At 50.9% G+C, this 27,316-nt stretch overlaps 1 protein-coding gene across 1 annotated transcript; it reads left to right on the forward strand.

Annotated features, from left to right (window-relative positions):
- Window positions 1–12,435: 12,435 nt before the first annotated feature.
- On the forward strand, window positions 12,436–27,274 carry Ccsap (centriole, cilia and spindle associated protein). The gene is made up of 3 exons (XM_026412319.2): window positions 12,436–12,888; window positions 23,865–24,133; window positions 25,046–27,274. The coding sequence occupies exons 1-3, from the start codon at window positions 12,540–12,542 to the stop codon at window positions 25,220–25,222; spliced, it is 795 nt and encodes a 264-aa protein (XP_026268104.2). The 5' UTR covers window positions 12,436–12,539; the 3' UTR covers window positions 25,223–27,274.
- The last annotated feature ends 42 nt before the right edge of the window (window positions 27,275–27,316 follow it).

A 27,316-nucleotide genomic window follows, 5' to 3' on the forward strand; every position in this document is an offset into this window, starting at 1 on the left:
CTTGACACTTTCTACAGGGCAACAGACCCTGCAGGGATGGGGTGTGATTTCCTTTGGGCCTATATTACAAACTTGTAATCCCACGGTAGTCAGGTGGACGCTGGTGCTGGGCACCCACCACCTCCCCTTTGGAACTGAAGGTCACCTGTACTGCTCTCTGACGAGGCAGCTGGCCAGCATCAGCCTTTACTGTTTGGAGTGTCTCCCTTTCCTGAGTATGGATGACCATAGTGTCCTGCATGTGGACTCTCACATGTTGCTTTTCCTGTCTGAGCGAGAGCATCTTCAGGAAAGGCTGCATTTGAGGGGCCCACAGCCCCAGAGTGTTCATGAGGGCGTAGTCTGTGCACAGGCCCCCAAGCCTGTGGCTCCCTGTGTTCAAACCCCTCCAGGAGAGGCGGCTAGACCTAAGTGGGGTTGAGGAAGCCTCCAACACCTGCTGTGTTCAAGACTGAGCCCCAGACTTCTTCCTCCTCTTCTCTTTCTTTCTTTAGTACCAGGGATTGAATCCAGGGTGCTTAACCACAAGCCACATCCCTAGTCCTTTTTATTTTGTATTTTGAGACAGCGTCTTGCTAAGTTGCTCAGGACATTGCTAATTTGCTTCGACTGGCTTTGAACTTGTGATCCTCCTGAGCTGCTGGGATTATAAGCATGCACCACCACATCCAGCTACAGAGCCTGAATTGTGAGGCCCTCTGCTGACCTGGGACCTGGCAGCTGAGCAGGACAGCAGAGCTGGGCACCCACCCAGTCCTACCACAGGAATGCTAACATCCACCCAGTCCCACCAGGTGGACCCTGATGCCCACCCAGTCCTGCCATGTAGATGCTGCTGTTCCCTCTCTAAAAACAGTAGCATTTTCTTCTCCATGAACTGGAGAAATGGCTGGAGCTATGTTCTGCATGTTTGGGAGCCAACCCTCTGGGGTTTGACCCCAGCCAGATGACCTCACCCTGATCATGTCACCTCTCTGTGCCTGTTTCTCCTGCAGGAACGAATAATGGCTTTACCCATAGGGCATTGCTATGAGGGTGACCAGAGATGTTTGCAAGGTGCTCAGAAGAGACGGCTTGCCCTGCTGGGTGCCTGCCTGCCTCACTCTGGTGCTGGCCTGGAACAGCATGCTGACTGGATCAGCTTCCATCCTCTTCGGTCCTTGGTGGAAGGTCGAGTGAATTAACACAAAAATGTGAGGACGATTCAATGAGGGGAAGAACAGCATTCTTATCAAATGGTTCTGGGGAAGCTGGGCATCCCCTGCCAACGCACAGAGCTGGAGTCCTCCTTCACCCATGCATGCGGTCAGAGATGGGTCACAACATTAACACAGCCACCTAGCCACTGAGAGTGAGCCGTGGCCATCGAGTAGGTGCAGGGCTCTGACTCCATAAACACAAGCAACAAAAGGAGGAAGAGACCAAGTGAACTTCATCAGAACTAAAACTTCTGTGCTGCAAAGGAGACCATCGAGAAAGTGAGAAGAGGGCCCTCAGGATGGGAGAAATGTTTGCAAATTGTATGTCTGGTAAGAGACTTGTATCCAGAGAAAGTGATTCTTCATTTCCAACATTAAAAACAAACTAATTAGCCGGGTGCATTGGTGCACGCCTGTGATCTCAGCAGTTCTGGAGGCTGAGACAGGAGGATTGTGAGTTAAAAGCTAGCCTCAGCAAAAGCAAGGCCCACCTGAGTTCAACCCCTGGCACCAAAAGAAAAAAAAAGAAAAAGAAAAAAAACTAATTAAAAAATGGTGCTTGGCATGGTGGTGCACACCTCAATCCAAGGCAGTCTCGGCAATTTAGCAAGGCGCTAAGCAACTTAGCTGTCTCTAAATGAAATATACAAAGGGCTTGGGACATGGCTCAGTGGTTGCATGCCCCTGGGGTCAATCCCCCATACCAAAATAATATGAAATAAAAATAAATTAATCAATTTAAAATAAATATGGGCTGGGGATGTGGCTCAAGCGGTAGCGCGCTCTCCTGGCATGCGTGCGGCCCGGGTTCCATCCTCAGCACCACATACAAACAAAGATGTTGTGTCCACCGAAAACTAATAAATAAATATTTAAAAACTCAAAAAAAAAAAAAGAAATAAAATAAATAAACAATTAAAGGCCCAAGGATTTGTATGGACTTTTCTCTAAATAGGTGGTGGTGACATGGCTGGTGAGCACCTGAGACTAAATACCCAGTGCAAAAGGACTATGTGGGTGTGGAGAAGTGGAACCTGACATCACCACAGGAATCCCAGACACAGCGTCTAGTCCCCAGACAACAAAAGCAGCTGGATCCCAGGAAGCAGCTGATGGGGCCTCCAGTCATACCTCGCCTCCTCCCCAGCTCTTTCTCTTTTAATGGGCATTTTTTTTGCTTTGAGAGTGGGAGGAAGGCTGGAGGGTTGTGCCTCAGGCCTGGGTCTGTTCCAGGAAACAATGCCAGTAAACCCCCTGCCCTCAGAACTCCAAACTGGCCAGGTGCCCCTGGACTGTTCCCAAACACAGGTGAGTCCCCCTTGCTGTGGAGCCAATCAGGCCACTGCCAGGACCAAAAGGAAACAGGAAACGGTTAGGTATGCTGGCTGCACCTCTAATCCCAGCCTCTCCGGAGGCTAAGGCAGGAGAGTCGCAAGTTCAAAGCTGGCTTTAGCAACTTAGTGAGGCCCTGAGTAATTTAGTGAGACCATGTCTCAAAATAAAAAATAAGAAGGACTGGGGATGTGGCTCAGTAGTTAAGCACTCCTGAGTTCAATCCCCGTAGATACAAAAAAAAAAAAAAAAAAAAAGGAAAGTCAAGCCTGGCCTGTAGGCTGGCTGAAGGAGGAGGGTGGGATGGGCAACTGTTGGGCCCTGAGAGCAGCCCCAGGTCTCCACTGGAGAGGCTGGTTCATGACTGTTTGTGTGTTTAGGGGTATAGAACCCTGGGCATTCTACTGCTGAGTCACAACCTTGGAACTTTTTATTTTGTTTTATTTTATTTTTATTTATTTATTTTTAAAGGTTACAACTAATTGAGGAAATACTTCCTTTTTTATTTTATTTTATTCTTTTAGTTGTTGATAGACCTTTATTTTATTTATTTATATGTGATTCTGAGAGTCGAACCCATTGCCTCACACAGGGCCAGACAAGTGCACTACCATTGAGCCCCAGCCCCAGCCTCAACCCCAACTTTTTATTTTTTAATTTGAGACAGGGTCTTGTTAAATTACTGAGGCTGGCCTCCAGCTTGTGATCCTCCTGCCTCAGCCTCTCAACTTCTTGGGATGACAGGCGTGTACCACTGCCATCTGGTTGATTCTCAGCTGTCTCAGTGCCCTTCAGAGGCCCACTCTCAGGCTCAGAGCCTTGTGCCTCTCTAATTCCCAGGCCACATCCTCTGCAGTGCACCAGGTCCTCGTACTAATTTCTCTCCTCAACAACTGTGAGCAGATTACTTCTGTCTTTGACTAATATTTTTGTTTGACTCACTTAAGTCCCAATTTTCGGTTAGAATTTTCATTTATTGGAATAAACATGCCACAGCTGGGCACAGTGACATGCACCTGTAATCCCAGTGGCTCAAGAGTCTAAAACAGGAGGATCATGAGTTCAAAGCCAGCCTCAGCAAAAGTAAGATGGTAAGCAACTCAGTTTGACCCTGTATATAAATAAAATGCAAAATAGGCTGGGGATGTGGCTCAGTGGTCAAGTGCCACTGAGTTCAATCCCTGGTAACCTCCCCCACCACCAAAAAAAATTAATAATAATCATGCCACAGATTTACTTAACTCAGGATTGAGGGGGCAAGTAAGCATACAGAGCTGTTTGTAGGATTGTGGTAGAATGTTGGGGAGACGCTTCTGGGGGCATGTGGGCTTCGCCCTGATATCTTCAGCTGGAAGTGCCTTGGATGTACCTGACTGCCGGGTTTCTGTTCTCGCAACTGAAAGGCTCAGAGGTCACTCCAGTCAAACGGGGCTAACTGGGCTGCACGAAATAACCACACAAGACACAAATACCTTTATCTTTGGGGTTGCTGTGACGGCTCCTCTGACCTTAAGGGTCCGCAGGAAGAGAGAGAGCAAGATTAAGCGCTGACCCCTTTTATTGAGGAGAAGCTATTCAAATGAGGCAAGGGGTCAGGTTTCAGGGGGCTGAGTCTATCTTCATGATGTCCACTGTCAGCAGGTTGACTGACACCTGGGTAGGCCACACCCAAGGGCACAGTAAGAGGAGGGGACACACACAAGGCACTTCCATGGAAGATTCTATCCTAAACAGGGCAAGGGGTTCTATTACAAAGGAACAGGTGAGCATAGCTTCACCCATGGGGCTGTAGCAAGACACACCCATTTCTGTGACTGAGCGCCTCAGCACCCAGCTGGGGAGTGTAACTCAGTCACCCGTAAGGTTGGCCTCCCACACCTGACCCTGAACATCCAGGCTCAGCAGTAGGCACCCTGCCCAGGGCCACTGTGCCTTGTGCTGGCAGCTGACCAGGAGCGGCTGCTCTCCAGTGCCCTAAGAGCTTCATACTGTACACGGCCAGTCTGGGAAAAGGTGAAAACTGAAAATTTAAAGTACTATTTCTACATGCATATTGCATTCATACTGGTGTAAAGTAAAAAACCCAAGACAAACCACTATAAATTAGAGGTTGAATGCTTCTAGAAACGTCTAGACACCAGTGAAGGGTGCAGTAGGTTGGGGCCTGTGTGCTTGATCTGGCCCTCGATGGCCCTCTGGGCTGGCCCCCACCCACTGCATTTCTGGTAGGTGTGAAATGGCAAGCTTCTGCTGAAAACTTTGTAGTGGCTGTAGTTAGGTGCAGTCTGAGGAACAGGAGAAAAGCTATTACCTGGGGCCTGTGAGCAGCAGGGATGCGCACGCAGGCAGGCAGGCAGTGCTTGGTCCTGATTTCTGGAGTGGAGTCTGTAGCTTTTGGCAATTCTCAAAGTTGGGAACCATGGACCTTTCAGTGAGCCTGGAGGTTGAGGCCAGGGTGGCCCATGTCCTGCCCTTGGCATGGCTATGCACACTGCAAGCTCTCACCACCCACTGTGCATGGACTCCAGTGCCCCCTGGGACCTGGCAGCCACCTGAGACCAGGGATGGTGGGGACCTTGGTGCTGCCAGTCCATCCTCATCCTTACAGCCATGCTGACTGGGAAGACATCCCACACCAGCTGTTCTGTGCAATGACGGGGTTCCAAAGCTGAATATTCCAAATTCACATTGGGGTAGACAACACCCCTCAGGGTTGCAGTGACGCCAGCTGCAGGTGGGCAGGGGATGAGGCTCAGAGGCGGCTCCTTCCAACCTTGGCCTGTCCTTGTCCCAGCACCTACAGGAGTCACAGGCCGTATTGAAGAATGGGAACGCAAACTACTGATTCTTAGTTTTACTCATTCCTTGTTTTACTCATACCCCTTAGTTTTACTCATATCCCTCCTCAACTTAGGAAGAATTTAAATCTGTTTTGGAATTGATTTCCAATTAAAATGTCTAACATGTTTGCCTCCAATGTGAGTTTCATATTACAAACTCCTGCAATTTTTTTTTAATATTTATTTTTTAGTTTTAGGTGGACACAATATCTTTATTTTATTTTTATTTTTATTTTTTATTTTTTATTTTTTTAATATTTATTTTTTTAGTTCTCGGCAGACACAACATCTTTGTTGGTATGTGGTGCTGGGGATCGAACCCGGGCCGCACACATGTCAGGCGAGCGCGCTACCGCTTGAGCCACATCCCCAGCCCATCTTTATTTTATTTTTATGTGGTGCTGAGGATCGAACCCAGTGTCCTGCGCATGCCAGGTGAGTGCGCTACCACTTGAGCCATATCTCCAGCCCTTCTGCAAGTTTCATTGAGTTAAAAATTGCAAATGCCAATCTTTTATGTTCATTCGGGAGAGTTAACAGTTTTCAAGCAGTTAAAAAAAATATTTAAAACCTTCCAAAAATAGAAATAATACAAAAAAATAGAATCATTAGAAGAGGAAATCAAAGCAAGAAAAGGTAAGAGTAGAAGATAGAGCAGAGTTGTGCATATAAACAGGCCACACTCCACCTTATACATTCTGCAGCTGAAGCAGAAGGAAAATAGTTTTCGGTGTCCACCAGAAAGAAGGAAAGTCAGTTTGTCAACAGAGGGCTGCATCCAGTGTTCCCTGAGAGCTTCACCATCTGGGCAGGTGTGGCTGGTCCTGACTGGAGCACTTCCAGCCTCATGCATTGCAGGCAGGAAAGAAGGGTCAGTTGAACAGCTTGTGTTGCAGTTGAAGGTCTTCAACATTCATCTTCTTGGTTTCTCTAGTCCCAGGTGAGCTCCTTCCGGATCAGCTGTGGCTCCCTGGCAGATATGGACCAGGAATCCCCGAGAGCTCAGCACTCAGGTAGGCCTGCCTGGATGCAGACCCTCTGTTCAGGTCTGGCTTCTCTCTCTCTGCAGGCCCACAAAGGTGCTCCATGCTTGTGATTGTGCCCTCACTTGAGAACTGTGTTGGTCAGCCCCAACTAGGGGATAGGGGTTGTGGTGGTCCCAGCATGTGATTGCAGGCCTCAGAGACTGCTGACTCCCTGGTTGGACCTGGGAGAATGACGATGCTGTCCACAGAAACTGGGACAGCAGAAGGGCTGGGGTGCGGGGAGGAAGAGGTGGCTCTGACGCATGAGCAGGAGAGGTTGACGAGCTAAGCTGGAGAACCCGTGGCCAGTGGGCTGGAAGGGTGGGGAGACCAGCAAGGGGTTGGACATTGAGCAGACTCCTGGTCCCAAGCAGGGATGGTGAGTGAAGAGAGGTGAGAGAGAGAGTTTAAAGAGGGGAACGTGCAGGAATTCCAGGGCGCTGGAAAGCCTACCACAGAGGAAGGGGTTGGGATAGTCCAGTGTGCTGAGAGAAAGCACTTATGGGCACATCACAGAGATCCATCTGGCTGAATCCAGCTGACAAGTGGCTCCCAGGTCCTCTGGAAGGGCTGAAGCAGCAGGCTTGGAGCTCTGAGAGGAAGCTCTGGCTCCAGGGGGCACCTCTGCTCTGAGGCCGCAGCACTTTGTACTTTGGTCTTTGTACTGCAGCTGCTGCTGTAGGGACTCAGCTGTGGTGTCCTCCTCTTACAGGGAGCTACTCCTGGCCCTGGCTGACCGGGATCCAGGCAAGGGCCAGGAGCTGCTGCAGAGCAGAGGTTGGATCTCAGCACTGCGCCCAGGCTGCAGGGGAGGCTGGGGAAATGTTCTAGCACCTACATGGGGGGAGGGTTTGTGAAGAGGGTGGAGTAGACAGGGGCTCCTGGGGATGTCTGTGTTGGGGGGACTGAAAGGAGAGACAGAGACAGGGACAGACATGCAGAGAGAAGCAGGGAGGTGTCTCTGGATGTAACAGGGGTTCACTTGATGCTTTGACTATATCTCTTGTGGCTTTGAAATTTACATGTGTTTTTTTTTTCTTTTTCCCAAACAACTTCTCCTGGATCTCTTCCCTGATCTTTGTTTCCTTGACCTCCTCCCTGATCTTCATTTCCCTGATCTTTTCCCTAATCTCTCCTCTGTAATCTCATTTTCTCTGAATCACCTCTTTAAAAGCCGCCTGTTCCTGCTGATGGGCAGAAGCATAGCCTTTGGGACAGGAGTCCCCTCTGTTTCTCCTTTGCTAGCAAAGCAATAAACCTTTTTCCTTTTTCTCAAAACTGTGTCCTTGTTATTGGATCAGCGTTGGGGACAAGGATTGAGCTTCTGGCAACGTGGAGGGACTCTGGGAGGGCTGATGGAGGGAGCAGAGTGGGAGGGACCAGGAGAGGTGGGAGCAGAGCTTGCCACATGGAGAAGAGCTTTCTGAGAAGGAGAGAAATGGAGGTGGAGGAAGCTCATGGACTATGGCCTCACTGACTTAGGACAAGTCCTGCAGACAGGATGGGGTGATACCCAGGAGGAGAGGCAGTGCTGGAGGCATAGGGAGGAGGGCTCTTGGAGGTGGGAGCCTAGGATGGTGCATGGAGGGTGGACTCCCACTGTTCATGTCTGGCCCACTGTGGTCAGGCCTAGTCACCAGCAGTTTTCCCATTTTCTTTTCTTTTCTTTTTTTTTTTTTTTCACAACTGGGGATTGAATCTGGGGTACTCTATCACTGGGCTACATCCCCAGCCCTTTTTATTTTTGAGACCAGGTCTTACTAAATTGCTGAGGCTAGCTTCCAACTTGTGATTTTCCTGCATCGACCTTTCAAGTCACTGGGATTACAGGTGTGCGCCCCCATGACTGGCCAGCAGGTTTTCTTATGTTGAATCTATATGCCTGTGTAGCAAATATCAATTGTTTTTCTTTTCCTTAGGGAGTCCTGCTGAGAGCCATAGCCAAGTAGGAATGATGCATGGCAATTTCCTTGTCAGCCTACCCCATGTTGCTTAGAGGGAGGACTCTCCATTGTGGAAATGGGCTTGCCTTGGACCCAGGTCATTTGCAGTGACATTGCATGAAAGGTGACCTTGCTCAAGGACCAGGGCGGATCCGGGTTCAGGACTATCCGGGTTTAGGGCGATCTGGTTTTAGGGCGGTTCCAGGTTTAAGGTGTATCCTGCTGGGAATAGGGCGTATCCTGCTGCCTCCAGGTGCCCACTCCTTGAGTTCCCGTGGAGTTCTCACAGGATTCAGAGGGTATTTGGGATGCAGAGCCTGGTGGAGGTGTGGATTTTTCCCCAGAACGTGCGTGTAGAGTGCCGGTGACAGTTTGGGAATAAAGAGTCGCTGTTTGAATCTATAAGGTGTGAGTGGCTTGTGATTTTGTGCCCAGCCAGACTGCGGCAGAGTCCAGCATCAGAACTTCCTTCCCAGGGTAGCCTCCCAGGCTGCTCTCATTGAAGTCTCTATTATGGTTTAGATGTGAGGAGTCCCCCTAAAGCTCATGTGTGAGGCAATGCAATAGGTTTAAAGGAGAAATGAGAGATTATGAGAGCCTTAACCCAATCAGTGAATTAGTCCTCTGATGGGATGAACTAAAGTGGTAGCTGAAGGTGGGTAGAGTGTGGCTGGAGGAGGTGGGACCCTGGGGGTGTGCCTTTGAGTTATATATTTTCTATCTGGAGTGTGGAGTTTCCCTGTTTCCTGATCATCATGTGAGCTGATTCCCTCCACCACACTCTTTCATCATTATGTTCAGCCTCACCTTGAGCCCTGAGGAATAGAACCTGCTGTCCATGGACTGAGACCTCTGAAGCCCTAAGCCCCTAAATAAACTCTTCCTCCTCTGCGATTGTTCTGGTCAGATCTTTCAGTCCCAGCAGTGAGAAAGCTGACTAAAACAATATCCCTCCCCCATGCTTGAGGGAGCAGATCTTCTCTCACCTGTTCTGCTGGGACCTGCTTTGAGTCTTTGGTGGGTGTCTGTCCATTTCCCACTGACTCCATGTCTTCTGTGAGCCCCTGAGGTCAGTTTTCTCTTGCTTACCCCAGTTCCCAGCCAGTGACATCTGCCCTACTTACAGCTGGTCATCTCTGCTCATGGGTCCTAATCTCACGAATAGAACAGACTGAACTTCTTCCACACTGGTGCTTGTGCAGTGCTGCATGAGTGGGTTCTAGAGTACTTCACATCCCTCATAGAGGACACAATTTCATAGATAACTCTCAGATCACAGCAAATTTCTTTCTTTGCTTCCTTCTTTCTCTCCCCTGCCCCCTTCCTTCCCTCTCTCTCTTTTGAGGGGTACCAGGGATTGAAATCAGGGGCACTTGACCACTGAGCCATATCCCCATTCCTATTTCATGTTTTATTTAGAGACAGAGTCTCACTGTGTTGCTTAGTACCTCTCTATTGCTGAGGCTGGCTTTGAACTCTCCATCCTCCTGCCTCAGCCTCCTGAGCCGCTGGGATTACAGGTGTGTGCCACTGTACCCAGCTAGATTTCTTAGTAGTTGTGTCCCTCTTAAGGTCAACTATATCCCAGGAGCCCTACCCCCAAGAACTATCAAATCCCATCTTTCTCATTCTTGTTATTTAAACACAAAGACAAATATATTGATGTATATTTGTCGTTTGCATGCTGTCTTCTCTGTTCTATATGGGTCTCGTTGGACTGTCAGTTCTCGCCTTCCACCTTAGCACCATCTGCAGGGATGGGCACATGGCCTGGGCATAGCTGACCTTTTCACTCAGGTACCTGTCACCACCTGAGCGTGGACTGGGTAACTTTCCTCTGTAAGTGAAAATTCTCTTGCTGATGGTCCTTAGTTGAGACAACATCATTTGGGGCTGCAAGTGGCTCTTTCTCCATCTGTGGGAGGAAATCCATTTCTAGACTAAGAGGGAAGCCCTTAGCAGGAAAGCAGAGTTCAAAGACAGAAGGAAGCCAAGTCCTAATGTTATTGAAACCCTGTATCTAACTACCTGAGCCAGTAGGTGACCTCCCAAGCTGGTATAAATTGTTTGTCACTTCTAATGGAAAGACTTGATGTGATAACACCTTTAAAAGAACAAAAACAAAACATTTAATTATGGAAAATAGGGACAAATTTTAAAAAATAAGATTATTTCTAATTCCATTTCTGAGTTATTAAAAAACTGGTATCATGGGGCTGGGGTTGTAGCCCAATAGTAGAGCACTTGCCTTGCACAAATGAGGAACTGGGTTCAATCCTCAGCACCACATAAAAATAAATAAATAAAATAAAGATAATATTGTGTCTACCTATAGCTAAAACAATATTTAGAAAAAAACTGGTATCACTCTAGGTGTGGGTGTGACTGTGTTGCAGACTGAACATGGCTGCTAGCTGGCTTAGCAGGGGGCCTCTCTGCAGTCTGAGTTGGCATTCACAGCTTGAGTTTTAGCTAGCATCTTAGGACAGGGCAGCAGATGTCCCAGATCTTCTGAGGCCGCTCCAGTTGTCTGTACATGACCCAGGCAGCCTAAGTTGTCTGCTCCACCTGCCATGCAGTGGCCACCTGAGCCTTTCCAGCACTAGTGGTGGGACTGCCCAGCTCACCCCAGAATCCCAACAAGTCTTAAGTCATAGTTGCTCTAACCGCTAAGTTTTGCAGAGTTATACAGTGAAAGGTCAACTGTGTAACTGCATGTCACCATTTCTTCCTCGCTATTAAATATCTACTAAGGTTCTTTTGGTTGTCTAAGCATAAGGGGAATGAATTAGAATGTCCCAGAGATGTGTCAAGGGGCAGAAGGTGACATTACTAAGAGGAGAGGTGAGCTTTGGTGGGGACTGCAGGGCAGCAGATGGTGGGTTCCTTCTGGAAGCTGCACTGAACATAAAACTTCAGGTTCTCAGGAGGGACAGTCAAACCATCTCATTGGGGCCAGTGCCCTCTCAGGGTCTTCAATCTGAGATGAGGGATGGGAGGGCACAGACACAAGGAAAAGGCAGTGAAGCCAGGAAAACCCAGTGCGGGAGCTGGATCTGGGTCGCTCATCCACAGACAGGCCTGCTTTTGCTTGTTAATTATGTTGCAATTTCCCAGAAGGTCTTTCCTTTCAAGGCTTTCTGCGCTACTGTATCCGGGCCTCTTTCTATAAAAGCAGGAAACAGAGGGCCTTTGGAAACTCTTAAGTTCTGCAGGGCAACATTTCTGCACACTGTAACCACAGGCAACGGGCTTCTGGGTGCAAATGCGTTCCTGAGCGGGATGGTGTTGTTGTCTAAGTTGCTCAGGTTGACCTGGAACTTTTGATCTTCCTGCCTCAGTCTCCCCAGTCAATGAGATTACAAAGTGTGCCATTGTGCCTGGCACTACGCGGCTTTTAATCAATCAATGAATACTGGTGTGTTAAAGATAAGAAAAGGCTTGCATTGAAAGAAAGGTTGAAAGTCAGAGCAACAGATACTGTGAACCAGAAGGAAGCAAGGTGACGGGCATGTAAATGGGCCGTTGAGCGTGGCGGCGGTAGTTTGGCCCGGGCCGACCGCTCCCCCCGGCTGACTAACTCTGGGTCTGAGCCTCCGGGGCAGCGCTGGGACGCAGAGTGCGGGCAGGTGGGCCTGGGCTGGCGGGCGGCGCCCACGGCGCTGGCGGGGGCCGGGTAGGCGCGCGGGGAGGCGTCTGCCCTCGGCTGGGGCGGCGCCTTGGCGTAGCAGCCGCGGGGCCGCCGATTGCTCGCCGTCGGCGACATCTTGTCAGGAAGCGAGGGACTACAGCCGCGCTTTAGCTGCTGCGCCACGCGCGCCACGGCGGCAAGAGGTAAGGCCGCTGGCCGCCCACACCTGCGCCCGGAGGGTGCTCGGCCCGCTCTCGCTCCGGCTCAACCCCGGCCTCCGCTTTCCGCCCGCGGAGCCGCCCCCGGTGACGGGCCGCCCGGTCCCCTCTTGGAAGCCCGAGTGGCACCGCCCCCGCTCCTGAACCAGTAGGGCCACCCCCACCCCGCCCCGACTCCGCCCAGCCCCCGCGACCCCGAGGGCGGCAACACCGCCCCCGCCCCGCCCCCGCCCCGTCCGGGCGGGGCTCCGGGTTTGAAACGCGCGGCGGGCCGGCCCGGCCGGGGCGGCTTCTGTTGTGTGGGCCCCTCAAGCAGCGGCGCGGAGCGGGCCGGCGGCGGATCGCAGCACCATGTCACCGGGCAGCGGGTTGAAGAGCGAGTACATGAAGCGCTACCGGGAGCCGCGCTGGGACGAGTACGCGCCGTGCTACCGGGAGCTGCTGCGCTACCGCCTGGGCCGCCGGCTGCTGGAGCAGGCGCACGCGCCCTGGCTCTGGGACGCCTGGGGCCCGGACTGCGCCTCGGACGACTCGGCCTCGTCGGCAGCGTCGGGCCCCGCGCCCCGGTGCGCGCTTGCTGACCCCGAGGAGGCCTCGGAGGTCTCGGAGCCCGCGGAGGCCTCGGAGCGTGAGGAGCCCGAGCGGCCTGCTGGGGAGCAGGGCGCGGAGGCCGGGGACGAGCAGGACGCGGCGCAGCCAGGTACCGGGCCCAGGGGCGCGCGAGGGGCCGCGCCGGGGTGGGACGCTCGGCGTCGAGCTGCCTAGTATGTTTTTTGCAGCGTTTGGGGCAAAAGCTTCCTGTTTTGTTTTGTTTTCGGTGACGTGCGGTGAACCTGCCTATCCCCACGGAGTTTGAAGGGCGTTGGCTCCGCCTCCGCCCTCCCGCCCTGCATTTCCTTAATTAGGTGGCTCTGGGTCAACCCAGCCGTGTGGCCTCTAAGCACAGGGGGACGAGGTCTCCTCGTCGGCGGCAGCTCCCTCGGCGAGCCCCTGACTCCGTCTGTTTCTTGCTGTCTCTCGCGACGGGAGGCGTTTTCATCACGCTCCCAAAGGTGCCCCGAGAGGTTAGGAGCCCCGGACTATGCCTGGTCATAATGAGGCCCGTGCTTTCCAAACAAATTCTCCGACCTCTCCGCCAGGTCTCTAAGGAATGCCGTGCGCTTGGGTGCGAGGATGAGCGGTCTATGCCTGGTTGCTCTCTGGTACTGCCCACTCATGACAGTGCTGCCCCGTGCCTGCCGCCGTGCGCAGGCGGCGGCTCGCTTTGGCCACTGCATAGGCCCTGGCCCTGCCGCTGTCGGGTTCAGAGCCTTCGGTGTGCGCTGGAGTCCTGGGGGGTGCTGGTACCCAGCGCAGAGGTAAAGCCTTTGCACAGCTGGGTGACTCGGGCTCCTGCAGCACTGACCAGGCGCCACCCCAGGTCTCCAGGTTTTAAGGAGGATCTAGTGAGAAAAATAAACACTGAGAACTTCAGTCACCGTTCTAGGAATATGTATTTTCAAAACAACTGTAAGACGTCTGAGAAATTCCACTCAGTCCCATTACTTTGCTCAGCTCCTCTTAGTTCATCCAAGCAGAGCTACCTTCCTGGTATCATGTCACGTGAATCCCAGCCATTCTTGGTGCACAGGACTCATTGCTGGAATTTAGAGTAACAGAAGGTGTGTGTAGGGGGGAATGGACGTCCCAGTGATGCCTTCTAAGGTGAGGTACATGCAGTATCAGTGCTGTCCAGTGGACTTATGGTGTGGTTGTGTGCCTGTGTTTGCCTGCCCAGGTGTGCCCCGTCTTCAGGATCACTGTGGTTGCCTTGGGAGATCCTGACTCCTGGAGGTTCTGAAATTCTTGGTTAAAACGTGTGGTTTGGCATCTGGGAGGAGGGGGATGCCTTCTACATTCAGGATGGGCTGTTGCCGGCACTTTGGCTTCGCAATTCCTTGCCAGAGTTGTTCTCCATTCCTGCGTTGGGAAGATTAGAAATGTCTTCAGTGAGTGCTTTTACCTGCTAGAGTGATGGCCAGACTAGGCTTGGAGTGCTGCAAAGCACAAACATCTCCCTGAAGCCATTCAGGTACACAGGATCTGCAGCTCTGCATGGCTATTACAGAAATACAGCCATCCCCAGCCTCACACACCCCAGCTTCCTGGTGGCTGACTGCTTACCACTCTGGCTTTCCTTTGGTCTTGTCTCTTTTCCAGACAGGGTCTCCTTATGCTGCCTAGGCTGTTTTTAAACTCTTGGGTCCGAGGCATTGTGCCTCAGCCTCCTGAGTAGCTGGAGCTATAGGCATGTACCACTGTACCCAGCTGTGTGTTCTCTCTCTCTCTCTCTCTCTCTCTCTCTCTCTCTCTCTCTCTCTCTGGGCCTTGTGCATGCGAGGCAAGCACTCTGCTAACTGAGTTGTGTGCCTAGCCACCTAGCTGTGTTTATGGACAGATCTTTTTTTTTTTTTTTCAAGGTTGAATGTGGCCTCTTGACTTTCACTCTTCTCAGTGCTGCTTTCAGCTGTACACATAGAGAGTAGCCTCCTCCTTCCCAATAGCCATGGGCTTCTGCTGGTCTCACTGGTGGTGACTGTGATGTTGGGCCTGTGGAAATGGTTGCCCAGGCTGCTTCTTAGGCTCCTTTTTCTTTCTTTCAAGTGGAGCTTCATCTGAGCCACTGTCCTGCTCTTCCTTCTTCCCTTGGGGCCTCTGACCGCCTTCTGTCTGGCCTGCCTGGCTGCCTCTGGGTCCTCTGGCCGGTGGCCATCACCTCAGGCTCTTCCTGGCCTTCCTTGAGAGGCAGCCACTGCAGTTTGGCTGTCATGCTTTTTTCTTGGTTTACCCCTTACTGTCTGGGGAAGGGTAAGGGAGGTGAGTGTTGGGGTCTGTGTCCGAGATGGTTTTATCCCACCCTCACTGGTGAGACTTGGCTTGTCTGGCATTCTAGGTGAGTCAGTGTCTCCAGGAAGTCAGAAGGTGTTTCTCCATAGCCCTGTGATTGCTGACTCCCCGGCCTCCTGGCTGAGGTCCTTGGCCTCTGAAATGGACCCCGTCTATTCTTGTCCATTGGGCTGGGCACCTGAAGGGCTGTTACAGTGACATGCATGTTTTTCCATTCCTGGAAGTTTTTTTGAAGTATTTTGTCGTTTCTGTACATATTTGTTTTTCCCTATCTTTCTTGTTGCTTCGTCTTGCAGTGCTGGGGATGCAGTTCTGGGCCTTGCACGTTAGGCAAGTGCTCTACCACTAAGCGGCACATACAGCTCATTCTTTCCTTTCTAGTTTTTTAAAACTGATACATATAACAAAAATTGTACAGCTATATATAGTGTTCCATGTGACATTTCCATTCACATATACACATGTAAGGTTTAAATCAGGTTAAGCATATCTAGCTTATCAAACATTGATCATTTCTTTATGATGAAAACACTCAGAATCCTTCCCTCTGTTTTTTTAAATACACAGTACTTGTTGTCCCCTGGAGTCACCTGACCATGCAGTAGGCTCCAGAACTCCTTGTTCCCATGCAATGTAACTTAGTGCCTATTGTTCAGCTTCTCTGTCCTCCCTGCAGCTGCTCTCCCAGCCCCTGGTCTACTCAGCTCCTCTGAAATCAGCTTTTTAGATTTCACCTATGAGAGGGCTCAGGCAGCCTTTATCTTTCTGTGCCACCTCCAGTTCCACCCATGCTGTTGCACGTGACAGGAGTCATCCCTTGCTGTGACTGAGCATCGCTGCTTCATGAGTGTGCATCATATTCTCTTCAGCTGTTCCTCTGTCGGGACACAGGTTGTTCCCGTTTCTTGGCATCCCAGATGCAGACGTCTCTTGGATATGCTGGCTTCTCTTCCCTTGGATGTGCATCCATGAGTGACATTGCTGGATCGTATGGTAGTTCTATTTCTAATTTTTGGAGGCGCTTCCACACTGTCTTCCAGAATGGCTGCGCTAATGTACATCCCTACTGGCAGCAGGCAGGGATTCCCTTCTCTGCATCCTTGCTGACTCTAGTTACCTCTTGTCTTTTTATATTAGCATTCTTACTGGAGTGAGGAGGCATTGTGGTTTTGGTTTGCATTCCCTGATGGCTAGTGACATTGAGCTTTTTTTTTTTTAATGTCTTCTTTTGAGAAATGTCTGTTTAGGTCTGTTGCCCATTTTTAAATTGGATTATATGTGGGTTTTTGCTATTGAGTTTTGGAGTTCTTATATATTCTGGATATGAATCTCAGATATAGTTTGTGTTTTCCTTTCTGTATTCCTTGACTAGATGTTAGTCTTTGTGAATTTATCCTCCACTTTTAAAATTTTACTTTCCTAATTTTCATCTTTCTTTCTGTTCTGTTTTCTGGGTAACATTCAGCTGTATCTTCCAACTCTTACTGCATTTTTCATTTGTGGGTCCTATTTTTTTTTAACTTAAGATTCAGTGAATCATTTTCTGGGCCTGCCTGCCTCCCAGCCTGTCTCTCCCCACCCCCCCCCTCCCTGCCTCCCTCCCTTTCTCCTTTTCTCCCTCCCTGCCTCCCTTCCTGCCCTCCCTCCCTGCCTCCCTCCCTTTCTCCTAGCCTCCCTCCCTTCCTCTCTATCTCCCTTTCTGCCTCCCAGCCTCCCTCCCTCTCTCCCTCCCTGCCTCCCAGCCTCCTAGCCTCTCTCCCTTCCTGCCCTGCCTCCCAGCCTCTCTCCCTCCCTCCCAGCCTCCTTCCCTCCCTCTGTCCTTCCCACTCTCTTTTTATTCCTTTCTGAAAATAAAGTCTCTGGTTTTTATTGGGGCACATATTGTCTTATCTTGCTGAAGACATTACTAGATTCTGTGTGCTTTCTTCTCTGTGTTGCATTAGCATAGTCTATTTCCCCATCCTCTGTTTTTGTTTTGGCTTATAATTCTGAATTGCACGGTTAGAAGCTTTTTTCAAGTGTGTGGTGATTCTAGGGTCCTTATTTTGCTTAAGAGATGGGTCAGGAAGGCTCTTTGGAAGTTCCCTGCATGTATATGGGAGGTGGGAGTGCTGACTGTGGGACCCCTAGAGCAACTAGACTGTCTCCAGTTTCTTATTTATTGAACCCAGAAGTTACCACTGAGCCACATCCCTGGCCCTGTTTTTATCTTTTTTTTTTTTTTGAGAGAATTTTTAATATTTATTTTTTAGCTCTCGGCGGACACAACATCTTTGTTGGTATGTGGTGCTGAGGATCGAACCCGGGCCGCACGCATGCCAGGCAAGCGCGCGACCGCTTGAGCCACATCCCCAGCCCCTGTTTTTATCTTATTTTGAGACAGGGCCCAACATGCCTGCCTCTGCCTCCTGAGTGGCTGGGATGACAGGCGTGTGCCACCTCGACTGGCTTACACTGAATCGTTTTTTTAGCAGAGGGTAGGTGATGTGATTTTAAAGTGTGTCTGAAATAAGAAAAGCCGTCCTGCCCGCCTCCTGCCCTGCTCACCCAGCTCTTCCTGGCTCCCTTGCAGCTTCATCCCCTCCCTTGGTGGCTTTGGTTTTAGACTTTGTAAACATTCAAATTTCATAGGGTGAAGTCTGGCTCCTGGTTGGACTCTGCCTCCCTCACTCCTTTTGGAGGAGGATGTTCTAGGATCCCATGGGGAGCTTGTGCCTGCCTCTTATCTGGTTGGGGCCTTTCAGTGGGGGAGTTCAGTTCAGTGATGTTTCTGACTGGTTTTGTGTGTGTGGTACTGAGTATTAAACCCAGGGGTGCCCTCCCACTGAGCTACAGCCCAGCCTCCCCACCCTGTTGTGTTTTTAGATAGGGTCTCCCTAAGTTGTCCAGGCTGGCCTCAAACTTGCAATCCTCCTGCCGCAGCCTCTCAGTCATTGGGATCACAGGCACGTGCCATTGTGTCTGGTCCTAGTACTGGTCCTGCTCTATTTGTTTTTGGTTGTTGTTTGTTTGTTTGTTTTTCTATAATTCTTGGCTGAATGGCATACTTCCTGGATCAAACCTATAACATTTTTCTTTTAAAATTGGAATTTTTGGTTTGTTTTCTGGGAGAACTCCTGAATTTTATCTTCCAAGCCCTGTATTAAAATTTTCCATTGTACCATTCCAATTTTAAAATCTGAGATAAGAGATCACTGTTTAGTTCCTAAGTGTTTTAATGTTTTTCTTCCACTTTTTTAATCGTGTCTCCCCCTTGTCTTGGGGGCAGCTCAGGTGCTTGCTCTGCCCCTCTGCTCATATGAGGTATGCCCTGAACCTGTTTCCCAAGAGATGGATCCTGTAGTCAGATGAGGACCCAGGTGTTCCTTCCTCTGGGGCACTGGGAACACTGTCATTATTCCCCTGGGATCTCTTATATGACCTTCCCCAGATGGTGAGTGCCCCTTGCCTCAGGGGAATAAGCCTGGAGGAGGGCTCCCGGTCTCTGCCCTCCTCACTGAGAGGCTTTCTTCTAACTCTGTTTTCTGGAAGGTGTCACCCATGACTTTCCCTGTATGTCGGTGGACCTGGGAGCCCAAGCCGGAGCCCGAGCCTGAGCCCAGAAACCAGGCCCCTGTGCTTCCTGCCATCCAGCAACCCACATGTCTCCCTGGTAGAAGGGAAACAACCAGTTCTGTGGCTGGATTGCTCTGAGCCAGAGTGGCTTAGACTAGGCTCCTTATAGTGCTGAGGTTTCTGTGGCCTCAGTCCCTCACCGCCCCCATTCTTGGGATGCCTTCTTTGACTTCAGCCTCTGCCTAGCTGGAGCCGCTGGGTCCACCCAATGTGGGACCTCTCCCTGAGCCTGGCCCTCCTGGCCACCTGTGCTGGCCTCCCAGGGCAGTGCCGAGATGAGCTGGCAGAGGCTCTGCTGCCCTTTGTGAAACGCCAGACAGCACCTCTCTGACCTGTTCAGGCCCCAGGAGTTACACAAGTCTGCTCAGGCCCAATGGGAAGGTGGAGGCATAGCCCTTGCATTCTCAGAGTCGCTTGTGGGGCTGGGTGCTGACTGGTCGGTGCTGGACCTTTGGCAGGACAGCCTTCTCAAGACCTGCTGTCTCCTGGCTATTGTCCTGGGTGCCTGTTCTTCAGGCAGTTGGGATGGCTCAGCCAGGTTGTGTCCTCGGCCCCTTGTCCCACTGGTTCTGCTGGCAGCTTGTGCTGAGGTCCTCACTTCCCTTGTCCTTTGCCTTTTTGCTTTTGACTTGTCCTCCACCTCCCTCCCCCATTGGGCTGGTCAGGGAGAGGCTACTTGCACATGTTTTCAGTGCTCATTTGACTCAGACCCCCCCTTGATTTATTTGCATTTTTTCTTTCTTTCTCTCCCTTGGGCTACCATGGTTTGTGAATTCTTTTAGTTTTTACCCAAACTAGTCCGTGGCTCTGTGGGTTCTCTTCTTGCGGCTCCTATTACTTGGCAGTCTCTGCTCCTTGCTGCCATTTCCTTCCGGCTTGTTCTGCTCATTCGTATTTGTGAGGTGAGTGCTCGGATGCTTTCCCTGCCTTTCTTTCTTGATGTGATCGTTTTAAAGTTGTACATTTCCTGATTATGGCTTCAGCTATATCTGCATTTTTGTCATGCTGTATTTTGACTCAGTTAAACACATTTTCTAATTTAGATATGATTCTTAAAAATAGTCACAAAAATTGATGAAGTTTTACACGTATGTATAGAACACAGACAAGGAAATATATTTATCTTAAAAAAAACTTATATTACAGAAACCTACTACAGACATGCTAAGTGAGGGCACTATTTTTTATTTTGAGACAGGATCTGGCCAAGTTGAACTGATGTCCCTCTCGCCTCAGCCTCCTGAGTAGCTGGGATTATAGGTGTGACCATCACCTGGCTAATGAGGACACTTGGGGAAAATTCCCAATAAGATCAGAAAAAGAAAAGGATGTCTTTTGTCCCTGTTGCTTTAGAACTTTTATTTCTGTGTGTGGTAGGACAGGCAGAACATGCAATTCCCCATCCTTCAGGGTGCCCGGCTCCTGACTGAACACTTTCAGGGTTTCGGTGGCCACAGTGTGCCATGGTTACTTAGGAGTGTTCTTATGTATAAAAATGGGAGAGATTTTTTTTAAAGTCAAGCTTAATTACCTTGTGGTTTAAGAAACATTGTATATAATTTCAGTTTTGTAGATGTGTGAAGATTTGACTTACGTCTCTGGATGGCTAAGGTCCTGCACGTGTCCACATTGTCCTGATGAGAACACATGTGCTGCCGCTGTTGGGCCTGCACACTGCACCTAGTGGGTCGGATTCATTAATTTCGGTCAAATGGTTTTAAACAGACTGTTCAGTAAGATTTCTGTGATGAGGGGGCATGTCCCTTGCTGACTAATATGTTACTGACACTTGGACTGTTACCAGTGTAACTGAGGAATGGAATCTCATTTTATTTACTTTAAACAGGTACTGAGTAGCCCCATGTGGTTAGCAACTAAGCACTGCACAGCGCTGTTATAAATCGAGGCAGAATTTGTTTGAACGTCCATCAGTTGCCTGTATAGAGGTGTAGCTGGTGGGGAATATTGTCTTTGTTTGTCTGAAATGTCTTTATTTTAAACCTTTTTCTTTAAAATAGGATTTTATTTTATTTCACACATGTGAGGCAGGCACTCTACCACTGAGTCACAACCCCAGCCCTTCAAATAGGATTTAAAAAACACATATGTAATTATCCTGTACCAGGCACTATTTTAAGAGTTTTTTAACTATTAAAATTACAGTGATGTGTTCTTATTTTTCCATTTTTGCCTTCTGCTACAGATGATCCCCTGCTGTGTCTTCCTGTCTAGGTGCAGAGGGCAAAGACGTAGTTATTTCGTGGTCGGTAGATGGTGGTTCCAGAATCTCAGGCTCTTCCAGCTGGCCAGCCTTCTCTGCCTTCTGTGTGTGCCTGTTGTCCTTGATGCACTGGGAGTTGAGTTGAGGGCATTTGTAGGGCTTCTTCGGGGCTGAGGTCTGCAGAGCATGATTGGTCTTGTGCTGGGTATCTGTGGACAGGGTTCTCCTGGGACCATATATTTTGGCCATTTTATGCCCTTGGGGTGGAGGGTGTTGGCCAGGGCCACCCTGGCTGCTCACCAGGATGGTGGCACCTGCCTTGCTGGGTTCTGGGCCTGCCCTGCTCTGCCACCCCTCATCCTTCACATGGGGACAGCCAGACTGCCTAGCATGGCCCCTGCTCTTCCCTTCACACCATCTCCCTGTGACATGTGGCACCCTTTATGGCTCTTTCCTTTCTGAAACTCCTTCTTTAGCTTTTCTTCTGGTGGTCTTTTTCAACTTTTCAGCTGTCCTTCCTTTGTCCTGCTCTTGAACTCTCTTTCTCTGCCTGCTCATTAGATAGCTGCACCCCAAGGCCTGGATCTGCCCTTCCCCTCACTTCTTGGTGACCCAGGCCACGCCAGAGCTCCCACTCACCACACTCACATCCAGCGCCATTGTCTCTCTGCGCTCAGGCTGGGGTCCAGCAGGCTGTTTCCTCTGCTAGGCACCCCTTCTCATTCTTGGGTGGGCCTCGCAGGGTGGCGTGACCACCTGCCCAGAACACCTGGCTTGGTGTACCCCACTGAGCTGGGTCACAGGGCCCAGGTGAGTCAGTAGCTGTCAGCTTGAGGGCCTGCTCTGATCCCTGCTGGCTGACCACCCTGGGGCTACCCTGGGTTGCTTGCCACTTTTCCTGGCTCGCCCTCTGCTCCTAGCTGACCTAACGTGTTTGTGCTACATGCCTCATTCCTAAAGTGTAGGTAGGACCACACTATTCCTCAGCTTGAAATTCCTCAGTGATTCTCCATTTGCAGGATAAAATTAAAACTCCTGAGTTTTGCATGGAGAGTCTGTATTCCTCCACTGCCTGCGGCCTCCTCCCTAGGCTCTCTGTGGACTTAGCATGTTGAAGTGTCTGTCATCCCTCTTCCCAGTTCCCTGGTACCCTTTCCTGTGCTGTGTCTCCTCCTGGCACTCCGCTCCTGTTCTCTGCCTGGCCATCCCTAGCTTCTGTTCTATTCCAGGTCACTCTTGCTTCTGGGGGCAGGCTTCTGGGGTGAGCTGGGTCCCATGAGGAAGAAGGGGTACTCATTAGCATGTAAGGGCCAGGTCCCACCCACCCCGCGCCCTCCTAGATCCTGAGGTGCCCCTTCCCAGTGAGCGCATTTGGGCTGCTATCAGGTGGAGCCTGGTGTCCCACCTCCTCCCTGCACTCCACTGCGGGGCTTGAAGAGACAGGCACACCCTGGGCCCCAGGATGGGACATGCGTCACCTGTCCCTCAGGGTTTGTAAGGAGTAGGGCCAGTGGTGGCGCCAGTCAGCACAGACCAGAGTGGCAGGTGGCCCGCAGATGTCTTCATTCGACTGCTGTGCGTGGACTGCCCACACAGGGTCCACTCTGCCCCAAGGGAATAAGGAAGGAGGCCACAGTGCAGTCTGGACTGTCAGGGGATCAGGCCCCCATGGCAGGCTTATGGCTGGCACTGAGAGGCAAGTTCTGTGGCTTCTGGAGGGAGGAGTCCACTAATGCCTGGACCCCAGGATTACCTTGAGGCAGGAGGCAAACAGGCAGAGCCTTTTATTATGAAGGAGGGATTTACAAAAAATAATGGTAAAATCCTAAAAGGTAACTAGGAGAAATCAGAGCTGTTTTGAAGGTGTCTGTACTTTTTTTTTTGGGGGGGGGTGGGTACCAGGGATTGAACTTAGGGACACTCAACCACTGAGCCACATCCCCAGTCCTATTTTGTATTTTATTTAGAGACAGGGTCTCACTGAGTTACTTAACGCCTTTCTTTTGTTGAGGCTGGCTTTGTATTTGAGATCCTCCAGCCTCAGCCTCCCGAGCAGCTGGGATTACAGACGTGTGCCACTGCACTCAGCCAGGACTGTCAGATTCACCTCACTCTGGGCAGCCACATCCACCATTTCCTAGTTCTGCTGGCAGAATTTAGGGCTGTGTAGACCTCAGAGCTGACCCCAGCTGTTGGGGAGCCCCCCAGAGCAGTTTACATGGTTTGCTGTTCATACTGGGAATACAGAGCTGTCATCTAGGTGAGGAGCCATGAAGACTGCTTCCTATTGGGACAGGGGCCTTCATGTTGGGGTGGCCAGCCAGTTCCTAAGAGCAGGTGAGCAGCATTTCCATGACCATGAATATTAAAAAGAAATAGCCAGTAATCCCAGCTTCTTAGGAGACAAGGCAGAGAATTTCAATTGAAGGCCAGCCTGGGCAATTTAGGACCCTGTCTTAAAATAAAACAAAGGTGGGGTGCATCTCAGTGGTAGAGTGCTAGCCTAGCATATGCAAGGTCCTGGTTCAGACCCCAGTACTATAAAAGAGATGCAATCCTGCAGCTCTAGTAATTAAAAACCAACATTCTGTGGCTGTCCAAGTTGACAGTCAGCCTCCCTGAGGCAGTGCCTTTGGGGCCTGGAGTGGGTGGAAGAGACCCACGCTCCTCCGCTCCTCCGGCACTCCACCTGTCAGGGCCAGGGGATGCCACACCACAGAAGGCAGGGCCCGCTTGCTCTGGAATAGGCCGGTTCAGTGTGGGACATTTGTTGTTTTAAGATGGGATAAAAGTCCTATGTAGATGTCTCTGCTTCTGTGCTAGTGAAACTTGGGAGTTGAGCCCTTGGTTAAAGTATTGCTGGCTTGAAGAAATATGATGCTGCAACCCAAACAGTAACTGCACGTAAGCGTGGTTCAAGGTATTTTTCTCTTGTTTTGTCCCTTTTTTCAAAGCACTGCCAGTGAAAGATGTAGAAGAAAAATCCGAACAACAAACCAGAGTGAAGGAGACGGACAAGTTACCTGCCGGTGTCAAACCCCGACAGCAACCAAGTGCCTTATTTGCTAGAGGAAGTAGGAAAGCGGTCAGAAGCCCCCAAAGATCGTCCAGTAAAATAAAAGAAAACAAGCACCCATTTGCTCTTTACGGCTGGGGAGAGAGACAGACAGACACCGGAAGCCAGAAGACCCACAACGTCTGTGCCTCTGCCTCGGTGCATGAGGTGCGGGCCTGCCTTTCTGTTCTCCCCTGGAAACCACTGGGATGCACTGGGCCTGCAAGGTCCTGGGGTGGGGTGGAGGTCAGGGAAGCCCAGAATCGGGGATGGTTACCAGCAGGAGGCTCTGGATGTCGCTACTCGAGCAGTAGGGGTTTGTGCTGGGTGTTGGCTGGCACCTGAGGGGTTTACTGACACACACCAGGGGAGAGTGGGACTGGCTGTGTGGCTATAGAGCAGAGAGGAGTGCAGCAGGACTGGTCTTGCTGCTGCCCTTGTGAAGGCTGTTCTCTTTGGCTTCAACAAGCTGGTGTCCAGAGCTGCTTGGTGGCCTGCTTCCCAGATGTCTTCCAGGCCCCTCTCCTGCTTGTCCAGGAGGGATGCATTTTCTCCCAGGGGCTCTGGTCCTCCGGTGAGGCCCTGTCTGAGCTCTGTCAGGACCTGAAGCATCTCATGGTGAGTCCCTTGGCAGCACTGATGCTGTGACAGCTGGAGCAGGGTGGCTCAGGAGAGGGATAGGAGCTGCCTGCTGGTGGCCATTCCACATGGCTTCCCTGAACTCTGGGCCCAGCAGATGCTGGCATTGGGAGTGAAATTTGAGGCCACTGGGCTGTTTTTCCAAGGACCTCAGTCCCTGGGGCTGATTTTAACAGGCTTTGCCGTTGAAGGGTGACGCCTGGTGAAAGCCCTGGGCGTTTCCAGGTGCTGGTTTAGAAGGTGGGCCCCTCCAAGCAGGTGCAGAGCTGACCCTGCTGCTCCCCAGATCTACTCAGGGTTTAGTCTTCTGTTGCCCAGCATCGTGTCACAGGCGTCTGGTGTGCGTGTTCCTGGGGGAACTCAGGTGTGCAGAAGGCCCGTTGGCAGGCGTTCTTGACGATGAGCGCAGAGCGGACTCACTTCTGTGTTTCTCCTCCCTAGATTCACGAGTCGGCGCTACGGGCCAGGAGCAGAAGGCAGGAGGAGAAGAGGAAGCTGGCTGCTCAGCGGCAGCGTGCGCACTCGGTGGAGGTGCAGAGAGGCAGGACAGCGAGGGCCCCCTCTGCAGAGAGCCCCTGGGTGACGGAGTACATGCGCTGCTTCTCAGCCAGGGCCTAGAGCTCCCCAGGGACCAGTCTGTCTGTGATCTGGACCTGGCCGAGACCTGGACCATGCAGGGCCTCTCGGAGAACAGCCAAAGGCTGTCCTGTCGTGAATCTCATCACCTACGTCAGCAGCAGGGCAGAAAGCTGAAGCCATAGACACTTGGTTACCTGTGAAGATGAGCCCCTGGCCCCTGGTATTCTTGTTAGAGTTGTGTCTGAGCATCCTACCTTTGAGGTACTGACACCAGATGCCTTTAAACAACTATGAGGCTTCCGTCCCCCTCTGGGTGGCACAGGTGGGATATGTCACTCACCCTAGGGGCCTCCAACTCACACTTATGAGTCCCCTGTCCTGCACGAGATTTGTGTTTACTGACACATGTGGTTTCCTTTGTGAGAGAATACCCAGCAAGTATCACTCCCTGTGACCTCGGGCCCAGTTCTCCCCAGGATCTAACGTCCATCTGTGGTGAAGCAGGGTGCTCGTGTTTGAGCTCACACCAACCTTCACGTGGGTTGTGTGTTCAAGGATTGGGCTGGCGAGGCCTGGCTTCTCTGGATGGTCTCCTGGGTGCTCCCTCAGCAGTTTAATAGCCACACACATTCCAGTAGATACAGCGCGGCCACTGTGTCTAGGTGTGATGCAGTTGTTGTGAGCCAGTTCACCTGTCTTTAACTATAGCATTTCTCTTCAGAACACATAAGGTACAGCCAGCCACAGTTACAGGCTGTGGACTCTAGCCTCTTCTGCAGCTGCTGGCAGGACATGTAGAACGTATGCTCTGGAATCACATGGAATGAACTGAGACACTCTCAGAGACACTGCCCTCCTGCCTTCTCCACTCTTCCTTCTACAGAACTTGGTCTTGGCGGTGTGTGGTGTTCCTGCTTCAGGTTGAACCGACCGTGTTTGGTTCCTGGCCAACAGATCTTACCTGTACCTTACAGGAGCATGGGGGCCTGAGCGCATGCAGCTGTGTCTCAGCAGGGTTGGTCCTTTTGTGCATTTGCCTCTAGGGTGGAAAACGGTCTTCACACTCATTTCTCAGGTGCTGGTGGGTCTCTCCACTGACGAGGCGTGTCCAGGAAGGATGAGGGCAGGTACTCTAGGAGAACGAGCAGGTCCTGCAGCTTAGCCCCTGCGGGCGTGAGTGGAAAGTTGGTGTTGGACTTGAGGCTTGGTATGCCTGGGTTTTCACTCAGGATCTCTCAAGTCCGCTGGCTCTTAGCACACAGACTGGTCTCACTCCACATAAATTCACCATCTTGTCACTGTGTCGAGCCGTGAAAGTGCCTCTTAGAGCCTCCTGAGTGCTGTGGTCCTGAGGTGAGTCCTGTATGGAGAGTGTGCCTTGTCGTGGAGGAGTGTGCTTACCAAGAAGAAGTTCTACATGGTGTCTGACATCCTGGCTATGAGTTCCAGTGAACTTTGGATTAACCAGCCACACATCTTCAAACACTGTGGGAACCTGTGGGTCATAGGACCCTGGCATGTGACGGTGTGGCTCAGATGGTTTCACCCACTGGCTGAGCATCATGTTGCATCTGACTGTTGGAAAGTCAGCCGGGCATGGCACCTGGAACCTCACTCTTCCAGCCTGTGTCTCCCGGACATCTAGGAAACACTTGTCTGTGTGCTTTCTGTCTCCAGGCAGAAGGGAGCCTGGAAGGCAGATCAGCAAGTCCCCCTTCTTTATAAGTGAAGACGGATGGACAAGGTAGTTAAGGGACTTCTGATGAGCATGAACAACCAGTGGCTAAGTGTAGTAGCTGTGGTCCCTCCTGTCTGAGCCCTCGATGGTCAAGATCCTCCTCTTCCCTTTTTTTCCCTCAAGGGCGCAGTTACCTTTTGAGCCTATGAATTTGTAAAAGTTGTGACAATGTGACATTCCTACTTTCTTCTTTTACTGGGAATAGATGTGGTGCTGATCATGTTCCTAATTCTTAGGACATGTTGCAAGACAGGGAGATAATGTAAAGCTGCCTTCAGGTTGGAAAAGTAGAACTGGTTGAGAATCCAGTGTTATTTAAATGCTACATAAAGTCTTTTAAAATTTTGGCTTTAAGTTCGTATTAAAACAATTTGCCATAAACCAACTTGTTTTTT

The sequence above is a fragment of the Urocitellus parryii genome, chromosome 9, assembly GCF_045843805.1.
Source record: "Urocitellus parryii isolate mUroPar1 chromosome 9, mUroPar1.hap1, whole genome shotgun sequence".
Classification (NCBI taxonomy): Eukaryota; Metazoa; Chordata; class Mammalia; order Rodentia; family Sciuridae; genus Urocitellus; species Urocitellus parryii.

What these genes read in the sequence shown, in the direction of transcription:
- Ccsap (XM_026412319.2), top strand. Translation starts at nt 12,540, where the DNA reads ATGTCACCGGGCAGCGGGTTGAAGAGCGAGTACATGAAGCGCTACCGG. An exon ending in GCAGGACGCGGCGCAGCCAG is followed by an intron (nt 12,889 to 23,864) that starts GTACCGGGCCCA and finishes CTTTTTTCAAAG; the next exon opens with CACTGCCAGTGAAAGATGTA. An exon ending in CCTCTGCCTCGGTGCATGAG is followed by an intron (nt 24,134 to 25,045) that starts GTGCGGGCCTGC and finishes TCTCCTCCCTAG; the next exon opens with ATTCACGAGTCGGCGCTACG.